This window comes from Pelecanus crispus, chromosome 2 (assembly GCF_030463565.1).
Source record: "Pelecanus crispus isolate bPelCri1 chromosome 2, bPelCri1.pri, whole genome shotgun sequence".
Taxonomy (NCBI): domain Eukaryota; kingdom Metazoa; phylum Chordata; class Aves; order Pelecaniformes; family Pelecanidae; genus Pelecanus; species Pelecanus crispus.
Genome location: NC_134644.1, coordinates 8,148,888 through 8,159,955, shown reverse-complemented (window position 1 = coordinate 8,159,955; position 11,068 = coordinate 8,148,888). Strand labels below are relative to the sequence as shown.

At 39.9% G+C, this 11,068-nt stretch overlaps 1 protein-coding gene across 11 annotated transcripts in view; it reads left to right on the top strand.

Annotated features, from left to right (window-relative positions):
- The window catches only part of KMT2C (lysine methyltransferase 2C), a 204,359-nt gene that overhangs the window by 178,452 nt on the left and 14,839 nt on the right, over window positions 1-11,068 (top strand). For all 11 annotated transcript variants that reach the window (XM_075728169.1, XM_075728178.1, XM_075728177.1 and 8 more), the window contains 6 exons: window positions 754-865; window positions 1,897-1,975; window positions 2,093-2,156; window positions 4,197-4,429; window positions 7,481-9,178; window positions 10,756-10,968. In XM_075728169.1, coding sequence (XP_075584284.1) covers window positions 754-865; window positions 1,897-1,975; window positions 2,093-2,156; window positions 4,197-4,429; window positions 7,481-9,178; window positions 10,756-10,968 — 2,399 coding nt within the window. The remainder of the gene's footprint in view (window positions 1-753; window positions 866-1,896; window positions 1,976-2,092; window positions 2,157-4,196; window positions 4,430-7,480; window positions 9,179-10,755; window positions 10,969-11,068) is intronic.

Genomic DNA, 11,068 nt, shown 5'->3' with positions numbered 1-11,068 from the left:
GACCATCACTATCATTTAGTTGTTATTAGTGAAATATGAAATTTTGAGAAATGTGTTGTAACTATACTGGCCATCAAGGCTGTTTGTTCAAAAGACAAATTTAACCTACCCCCCAAGTCACAGTTCCATATTTGTAGTGTGGCTACAACGTGCTGTAGCCACCCCAGGTGGCTAAGATGACCTCCAGAGGTCCCTTCCAACCTCAGCCATTCCGTACTCCCATTTATCCTGCTCTATGTGAGGCACCTAACGGGAGAGACAGCAAAAAGGCAGAGTTCACCATGCTTATAGTCTTTTCAGATGCTGTATGGGGCGTGTGCCCTTCTGCCCATAGTGCTACTGGTAATAACAGAGCAGCTAAACCATTTTCTTAGTATGTTAGTGGTGGTGTGTCAGTTTTGCTAGCTGAACTCACAGAAACAGATCTTCTTCCTGATTCTTAAACCTATAAATAGAATTTATTGATCTGTTGGGTCATAGGCCAAATTTGGTGTAGAGCCCTTCTGAGACTGACCTGCTTTTCTTTGTATCTTGTGGCTGAAAACAAGGACAGTTGCTGTTGGAGTAACTTTCCTTAGAGGATATATGAAACTACATATTAACCATGAATTTCAAAGTGGAGAGGACAAGTAATGTGAAATAGTAATGGAATTATGTTGTTTTACTGATGATTTATGCATGAACAAGTCATTTCCAGTTAATAACTTGTAATATTCAGCTATGTAATTCAGTTTTACTGTTTTTCTTTTATAGACTTTGATGCAATTACTGATCCCATAATGAAAGCAAAAATGGTAGCTCTTAAGGGGATCAATAAAGTCATGGCGCAGAGTAACATGGGAATGCCACCAATGGTTATGAACAGGTAGGCAAAGCATTCTTTAAGGCTACAAAATTTAACAGGAAATGATAGAGCTAGGGGAAACTGGAGAATGAAAAAATTTAAAAGTGGAAAAAAGTTCTTTTTGTTATGTAGTTCATAGTCCATGCTAACATAAGATTACTTCCTAAGAATAAAACCGGTTTGGCAGTAGACACATCAGACCTGCATTCCAGTTGTGATGTCACTGGTCAACATGGCCTCACTGTTGATGCTTTCTTGTTTTCCTACTTACTAATTATGTAATGACACATCTCCCACGCATGTTTGAAAACTGCTGAAGGCTGCCTAACAGTTAAACTTCATGTTGCAGCATATCATTTAATGCTAAGTATAATTAAGATTTAGCCCAAGTAATGAAAATTTCATCTTCTCTTTAAATCTGTTCTGAGGACAAAAGGATCTATGAACTGTGCAGATTTCACCATGACTGCCTTTACCATAGGTGGAGAGTCTATAGGCTAGAAAGGATCTGCACCTTTCGTTTTTATGTGGCCCTTAAAACAGTGTGTTTTCTCCTTCCTAACACATACTTCAGTGTTATGTGATAATACATGGCTTACCAGAGGTGTACATTTACCCAGCTCTAGTTGACTGTGCTGGTGACCATGATACCTAAATCCATGAAATCTTTTTTTTTTTTTTTGTATCCTATTATATTAAAATACAACTATAGTTTTGTGTTTTGTTGGGGTTTTTTTTTGGTTTGTTTTGTTTTGGGTTTGGTTTTTTTTTTTGGTGCGTCTTCACTGTTTTAGCACAGTACATCATGTTTACTTCATCTCTCTGAAAAGTGTAAAATGCAGTAGTTTCAACCAAGGGCAAAGTTTTGTACCATCAAATGAGAATTAATATTCTCCAGACACGGAAAAAGTTTGGTACAGAAGTTCAAGCAAATGTCTATAAAATATTTGGACGCTTTGTGTAAGTGCGGTGTAGTACAAAAGGGTGTGTCTCCACTAAAATACCCACCAGTTTTAAAAGTTATAACTTCACTTTCTGTTTATATTCAATAGGTTTCCCTTTATGGGTCAGCCAGTGCCAGGGGCTCAGACCAGTGAAGGCCAAAATCATATGCAGCAGGCAATTACACAGGTAATACAACTTGATATGGGGTTTAAACAAAAGTATTTAATAATGATAACTAGTTTTGGGTTTTTAATTGAATTACAATTTAATATCCTTGTCTGTATGTTTTACTGAAATTTCTAGGACGGAAGTTTGACACCTCAGATTTCTAGACCTAATCCTCCCAATTTTGGTCCTGGTTTTGTCAGTAAGTACAGATTTAATAAGTTATTGTATGTTGATGTTTCATTCTACAGTTCTGTTTTCTTTAAAATAAAATATTCATAAATAGATCCTGTGTCTCAAAAATTCATCTTTTTAAAATTGAGTCATTTCATGATTACGATACCAACTAATAAAGGGGTGCATAGTAAATGCTATTAACATTTTTTCTAGAAGCTATCCTCAGAGAAACACCATAAGGAAAGAGATAGGCAGAACAAACAGAAAATTAATACTATTTGGATTTGTGTGAGAATAGTAATCTATTAACTGACAGACTGCTATGTCAGAAACCTGGTCTTTGGTTGTGTTATAATATTCTGAACTCAGTGAGAACAACAGTCTGTAGTGATGGCGGGTGTTATTTCAGAAGCAAAAACTTTTGTGCAGCATCATTGTAATTTTAACAAATACCAATAAAAGCTTTCCAGCCATTAGTTAAGCAAGGCTGGCTGGGAACCACAACTGTTGAAAGCAGATACACATAGCACTAGTATTTTGCTTTCCTTGTTTGTGGTTGCCCTAGATCAATTGTAAATCCTAGTCTCTATGATGAGAAAGATTTATTAGGAAAAATTAAAACTGAGCATGTGTTGGGAGAGGAAGACCACATGAAGTAAACACCTTCACCTCTTCCAGAAACTGGAGTAGCAGCACTGAGTGTGCAATAAGGAGCTTTTGCAATATTATCTATGTTAATTTCTGGTGAGATTTGACATGGCACTCAGTGGTGGCCTCGCTCTGGATGGGGTGGTGGTGGTTCTGAGCACTTGAGGAAATCTGTTTCTCCTTTCAATAGTAGTTACTCTTACCTAGAACTTGTTAATATTTCAGTACTTTCATTTGCACTTTCACGTTGCTCCTGTCTGCAGTTACTCTCCATTGTTTCCACTCAGTTGTCCCTTCAGGTTATGTCATTAGTTTCGCAGAATTTATCGTTGAAAGAATGGGCGCCCCTTGAGACTGTAGTGAGCTCTGTGAATTGATTTAGTTGAGCCGCTAGACTCGATGGCTGTTGCTACTGCAGTGACTGTTAAAAGTAGAAGGTGGTAGGGACTTGGAGCCCGAGGAGGACGTGGTTATATTGAAATCATACTGTCATGTAGGTATCTTTATTAAACAAACTTTCTTTACAAGGAACATCCATGCCTTATTCCTGGTTACCCAGCTCATTGCCACAATGTGATCACGAGACAAACGATACCATCACCAAACCTTCTCTCTTGCCTTCTGGGCTTAGCACAGATCAAGTGTTATCAGACATGATTGTTTTGCCTGAAGAAAAACATCTGAGAGCAATGGACTGCATTGAGAGCAGATGAGCATTTCTCATTTTGTAAAAAGAGTAGTGTCTGAATTAGTCTAAATGAGAGTGCATTTATTTGTGGGGAGGAAAAGGCACTGGTGCTGAAGGCCCTGTGTGGAGGACTGACACAGTTATTTTTACAAAGACAGTATCTTTCTTTTGTTTCATGAATACTTCATAGATGTTTATAATTTAATTTTTTTTCTTAGAAGTAGTAATAAAAATAGATTTTATATGTACAAAACTCTTCTGCAAACACCAGAATTAATGAGGCCATGTTTCCTGTAAATTTGTGTCCTTACTCCCTAATCTCTCCCTCTACCTGAGTACTTCCAGTGGTCTTCCATAACCCCTCTTATGTGGCAGAGCAGAGTACCACCAGGTTCTGTAGCTGCTTTCAAAGTTACGTTTGCTTACTGGCTAGCAAGTGTGCATTTACTGGCCAGACAGCAGGCTGGTGTCCCTTGAAATTAAGGGACTATGTTAAAACTGCTTTCTCTCAATAAATGCAGTAATTTGGATCTCTGTCTCCTTTACTCAGATTGCTCCAAGAGCTTAATATCTCTTGAGATGTCAAATTCTGTCAAATTTGGCTGAACTTGACCAATGATTTCTTAAAATAAAGGGGGAACCTGATTGTTAAACAACTTCTCTGAAAAGTAGGATGAGAACTCACCCCCAGGATGAGATCATATCATAATTAATTTCCCTTCTCTCTAGATGATTCACAAAGAAAGCAATATGAGGAATGGCTGCAAGAAACACAACAGCTTCTTCAAATGCAACAGAAGTACCTTGAGGAGCAAATTGGAGCACACAGAAAATCAAAAAAGGCACTCTCAGCCAAACAGCGTACAGCCAAGAAGGCTGGTCGTGAGTTCCCAGAAGAAGATGCAGAACAGCTTAAACATGTTACTGAGCAGCAAAGTATGGTCCAAAAACAGCTAGAACAGGTAATCATCTGGAATCCAAACTGATCACCTTAATACTAAGCTGTCATACTGGTATGACTTTTCCCTTTAAATCTTCTAAAAGGCGAGTTGAAATGCTTAAATACAGTGGAGCTTATTTAAAGGGAGCCACTCCCTATCATATTCTGGGCGTGTAACAGCATTATACTGGATTGCCAGTGACACTGGAGTTGTAGGAGAATATGCTATGGCAAATACTGTGACAAAAAGGTGGTTTGGTACTTTGGGAAGACGGGAAATTGCTTGGCAAAAAGACTTGCCAAGAGTTTCTGGCACCATGAAAAGCATAAATGAACGATTCAGAGGAAAGTCTTAGCATGCACAGCTTTGTTTCAGGCTTGAATGAGCCTAACTCAGGCTTTTTCAGGTGTCCTTGCGAAGAACATATAACCAAGAACCTCTTGGTTATATGCCAGTTAAATGTTACTGTTTGAAATGTTTGAAAATCTCTTTTCATTATAACTTTAGTGTTAGTCTAGTTTTATGATCTGTCTAGTTCCTAGATGCTGATCATCAGTGTGTGTCATCTGTTACTGTATCATGGAATAATAGAGGTCAAAGGGATATCTGGAGATCATCTAGTCCACTGATCAAAGCAGAAATAGTTTCACAGTTAAATCAGGTTGCTCAGCGCCTTGTCAGTCAAGTTTTGTAAGTCTCTAAGGGTAGAAATTTCCCAGCCTGTATGGGCCCCTGTTTTTCTTTCTTTATATTCTGTTGAAATTTCACTTGCTACATCTTGTAACTGTGATTATAGTAAGTGAGATTAAAGTTAAACCTGTGATAGCTTTGATAAGTCTATGCTTTGGCCAACAGTATTAAATGCTGTGTTCCTCAAGACATTTTTTCTAAGTTATCTGGTATGATTGTCAGGATCAGTGAGACCTGCTGAATGTGAAAATGCTTTAGAATTATCCTTTATTAATATGAGGGAAAAAATTGGCAGCAGGCTGCTTGGAATGAAGTCCTAGATGATATCTGACCATCAAGTTCTTGCTCCTGTGTTGCTTCAAGACAAAGTATACAGCGGATGGAATATTAGTTGGCTTGTCTTTTCACTGTGTGGAAGAGGGATGGAGCAGATGAATTATGTCTACATCATTTCTTCCTTTTTCTTTTCTTCACTTCTACAATGAATCACAAGTAGAATGCAAAAAAAGTTCACTTTAACCAATCTTCATCATACATGTGTCAGTCTAGTCTTACGGTGGAGTTATGTTGAAGTAACAGCTGCTAATCATGACATTGCTGGCAGATGCATGTAGTGCCCCATAATTAAGGTTCTTTTCATTTTTAAACTTAAGTTTCATATACTGCTGGTAAATGCCCTCCACTCCCCTTCAACCACTGATTTAAACCAGTCATCCACATCTGAAACAGCACTTTGTTACATACCTAGTAGGAGCTTAAATAAGGTTTTATTAAAGTATATTTTTAAGGACCTTCTATTTGAAGCAATTCACCACTTTTTAAAATCAGGTCAAATAATTTTTCTGTAATCAAGCTTCTGTTAGTTTTTGAAAAGGGCAAAGTCTATATATGTGTATATATAGAGAGAAAACAGCTCTCAAATCCCTGTGAATTGCTGGTCCTGGACACAGGCGCAGAGAAACCGGAGCTGACTTTGTGCAACACGAGCTTATGTCTGACAGGGTTATTAGCTCAGGCGCAGAGCCATGCAGACACTGCCATATTGTCTCTGTGGTCAGGGCGGTTTAACTGCTTTGGTGTGGCACTGTGCCTGTGCTAATATGCTCTGCCTTCTCCCCCACACTGCGAAAATAGCCAGGTCGAGCTGCGCCGGTCGGCTCAGGTCCAGCTGGGTGTAGTCAGTGCTGGTCCTTTGAGATCTCAGCTAATTCCAAGTACAGTCACGTGGCCGATCCGCCACTGCAGGTCCTGGGAGGGTGTCGTGGTTTGGGTGCCTCATTGCACCGGCATACAGAGCCAACACAGGTTTAGCGCTCCATACCCGCGGAGAAGTCCTGGAGCACTGGGCTGTGCAATGATCGCGTTGGTGGCTTTGTGCAGTGGCACTGTTTATCTGGCGGTGTCAGTGCCAAGCCAGAGCTCATAAATCATCTTGGACCTGAGATTACTGTGTAAATAGCCTTTTGGGTGCATCTGTCCTGTGTTCTGGAGTGTGTCCTGTAATATCTCTGTTATCCTGAGCTTTCTGGCTAGTCCCTTGCCCCAGGTAAAGGAGAGCATTATCAAACATTTTTAATTATGTTATGGGCTTTTTCTATCAGTACAAACAGCAAATGGAAATTGTGGAAGTCATAATCTAATGAATAGAAGTGAGAGAGAGATTTTCTGTAATGTATGTATTATTAACCAGCGGATTACAAGTCCTTTTATTTTTTCAGAGGGCAGTGTAATTAGGTATCTGTTGTGTTTTCTGAAATGCTCTTTCTTGTCTGGCTGATTCTGTCACATCCTTCTATTGGCTTCCTCTGCTTGCCTTAGAAATAAACTACTAGGCTTAACTTCTAGTGTCCAAGTTGAGTTTATTTTCATCCTAAATTTTAAAATTTTCAAGCAGCAGTTGCCATTTTTGTCTGCTGTGTGATGTTTGAATAAATGGGAAACGATCTCGCTGTTTCCCTGCAAACTTCCTTTTCAATTACATCTTTTAAAAATTTTTGCTGATGTGTGAAGATCATCCATCCCACTGTTTCCTTTTTCCTGTCTGTTCCCAACTGTTGTTTTCCTGTGCGTGGATGACAAGATCTGTAGGACAAGGATCACTTTTGGTTTAGGTTTGTATATTCTCTAGCACAGTGCAGTCTTGGTGTGTAATTAGAGCTTTGAGGCACTGTTATTTTTTTCTAAAATTTTGGGATGGATAGTATTTTTAAAGAAATAATGGCTATTTAGCCTTAAAAAGGGAGAGAACGTAAGACTGTGCAGAAATGCTGGTTTTGCCTGAGGTTCATTGTCTACTGAAATTATAATGGTGAGTTACATGTTTTATGCTACTTACATAGTCGGTACATGTCAGAGATGAATAATGACTTTTTTAATTTTTAGATTCGAAAGCAGCAGAAAGAGCATGCAGAACTAATTGAGGAGTATCGAATCAAGCAGCAGCAGCAGCAGCAGCAGTGTGGAATGGCACCTCATGCTATAATGCCAGGCGTCCAGGCTCAACCACCAATGGTTCCAGGAGGAACATCACCAGCAATGAATCAGCAAAACTTCCCCATGGTGGCACAACAGCTCCAGCATCAGCAACATACAGTGGTAATCCCTGGGCAATCCAACCCAACCAGAATGCCAAATTTATCTGGATGGCAATCTGCTAATGCCCCTGCAAGCCATATTTCCATGAATCCAGCAAGGGTGCAGCCTCCAATGACACTGTTGCCAATTACTCCTGGTACACCAGCTCCTGTGCCTGGTCCAAATGCAACTGCACAGTCAGGGCCACCGCCAAGGGTGGAGTTTGAGGACAATAACCCTTTTAGCGAAAGTTTTCAAGAGCGGGAAAGAAAGGAGCGTTTACGAGAGCAACAGGAACGGCAACGCATTCAGCTTATGCAGGAGGTAGATCGACAGAGGGCTTTGCAGCAGAGAATGGAACTAGAACAGCACGGTATGATAGGTTCTGAATTAAATAACAAAACATCCGTGTCTCAGATACCTTTCTTTAATTCTGATCTACCTTGTGATTTCATACAAACTCCGCGACCTCTTCAGCAGTCTCCACAGCATCAACAGCAACAAATGGGGCAAATTCTGCAACAAGGTCCTGTGACCTCGCCTCCTGCCACAAATTTTATGCAAAGCAGTGAGCGAAGGCCAGTGGGACCTACAACCTTTGGACCTGATGCATCTGCTGTTCCAGGTGGAGCCCCTAATTTCCATAATGTAAAACAAACTCACGGGAATCTCCCTGGGGCCACCTTTACACAGAACCAAGTCAGGCCTCCGTTTGCCTCTGCTGTACCTTCAGCTACAGTACTCGGTAGCGGTGCCCCATGTGGTTCGGACACTAGTGTGCCCCAGGCAGCAAACTTCCCTGGATCAAGCCAGTCTCTCATACAGCTGTATTCTGACATAATCCCAGAAGAGAAAGGAAAAAAGAAAAGGACACGAAAAAAGAAAAAGGACGATGATGCCGAGTCAATAAAAGCCCCTTCAACTCCACATTCAGATATAACTGCACCATCAACTCCAACCATTTCTGATTCTACCTCCACCCCCACAGTTAACACCCCCAATGAACTTTCCCGTCATCAAGATGAACAAGAGTCAGTGGAGTTAACGGGCCCATCAACATCAAACGCAGGAGAGGGCCAGACCTCTCCAGAGCTGGAATGTAAGCTCCCCAACAGCAGTCTGCCACAGAAACAGCCGAGTGTAAATACAGAGACTGAAAAGGCTAAAGCAGATACACCTAGCAGCATTCAAGAAGTTAAACTAGAAAAGGCAGAAACTGATCAATGCTCGGGTCAAGCTGAGCCTAAACCAGAAAATCCAAGCAGTATTAAGGTGGAAGAAGATAAGGTCACATCACAGCCTGCCTCTTCAGCTCAGAGTCCAGCACAACCAGCTAGCGTTCCAGCAGCGAAAGGGGAGTCAGGGAACGAATTGCTGAAACACCTGCTTAAAAATAAGAAGTCCTCATCTCTTCTAAATCAGAAATCGGAGAGCAGTGGCCGAACAGAAGAGGAGGCTTCTGGGGATAAGAAGTTAACAGAGAAGCAGAATCCAGCTGAAGGAATGGTGAGCCTGTTACTGGTTTTGTTACACAGCGGTCATCAACAATCTAGCTAGTTTGTGCCTTTACCGCGGGCATTTGTGAAAAGGTGGGGAGGTACCCTACCCGCGCAAGGGTGGAATAAACAGCTTGAAGGAATTTTTACCTCCCTTCCTGCCTTTTCTCCATGAGTAAATTATCTGTGTTACAAAAAGGACAAGTTTTAATATGACTTCGTAGAACACTGTATTCAGAAATTATTAAAGTGCAAAAAATCATTTTTCTGTAGATATCGTCTTAAAAAACGCCACTTCCTAATATTTACCAAGATTAAGGCAAGATTTTACAGTATGACTCTTAATTACCTACTAGTATGTTTCTGTACAGTGTACGGTGTGTCTGTATGCTGCTTGCTTCTGTGACTCCACCTTAGTCACGTATAGGATGACCTGTGCGCCTTTGCAGAGGGCTGGGCTTCACACCCCTGCAGCTGCACCACTTGGAATGTTCTGCGAATGAACCAAGTCCATGGTCATTTTTTGCCTGTGAAAATCACATATTGTCTCCAATGGTAGTAGAGACTGTGCTCTAGGATTTTTATCAAAAGTGTGAAATTGTTAAAGCTCCTAAAATTGCTGGATTTCTGTGTTACAGAATATTTCTCTTAATTAATTTTACTTTAATGGAAGGGAGCATTAATTCTTTATATTAATGGCATTATATGATTTAGTAATTTATAAGGTTCTTAAAAACAGACCTAAAGAAAATTGCTGTCTGTGGAGGTGGGATACACTTTACACTTAGATTTGTTGGTCGTTTTATTGTAATCTTTAATTTCTACTCAGTTTTGGTTTATGACTGCCTAAACTCTAAATACATCCTTGAAACAAATTCAGAATGAATAAGGACTGATTAAATATAAAGGTAATTGTGAGCAGCAGGTAACTTACCTAAGTGTTACAGATTCATAGTTAAAACATATATGACAGGAATAGTGGTGAGAGTCCTTGTGATAAGGGTCGTGTAGAGCTGTTTAAAATAATAATTGATAAAAAGAAATTGGACTTTCTTTTGGCTTGCCACTCTGTTGCATTATCAGTCCCACTCTGATTGCTTCTATGCAACTACCCTTTTATGTGAAGAATGGCTTTGCAAATTCGTACTGAAGGTATTTAAGCAAATGGGACAATCCAGAAGTGTTTCACAATACTGTTTTTTGTTTCTAACCTGAAAATATATCTGTAGTATATTAACTTACACGCCTTTTTTCTGTAACCAAGTCTGGCTTTCATTATGCCCTCGTGAAAATCTCTAAGGTTGCATGCACATGTAACTTTATTTTAGGGGGTATTTGAAAGAAAATGTTTTTAATGATGTTTTCAGATGTCAGTGGTGTTAATGATAAGTCATAATTCTGTGTGTAGGGACTGTACGGCAGTGACAGTTAACCATTGAGACAGCAAAGTAAACCATAAAATACAGTTTGTTATCAATGAGATTTATTATACTGTGTGTGTTCTCTTAGACTATTGTGCAGTAAATTTGAATGAACTGTATATCAAAATGTCAAAAATTCTGCCTCGCTTTCCTTTTTTTATACCAGCAAACTGCAGGAAACCAGATGCAAGGTGCATTTGGGTGTAGTAACAGCCAGCTTCAGAGAACAGATGTAGGACCTGAAACCAAAAAACAGAGAAATAAGCGAACTCAGAGGACAGGAGAGAAGGCAGCTCCTCGGTCCAAGAAAAGAAAAAAAGAGGAAGAAGAAAAGCAAGCTATTTACCCTAACGCTGATACATTCATCCAGTTAAAACAGGTAAGTATACAGCTGCTGGGTAATGAGTCAAGAGGACACTTGAAAGAGTGGACTTCTCATGATGGAAATGAAGTTGATCATTAAGTTGAATTTTGAATAC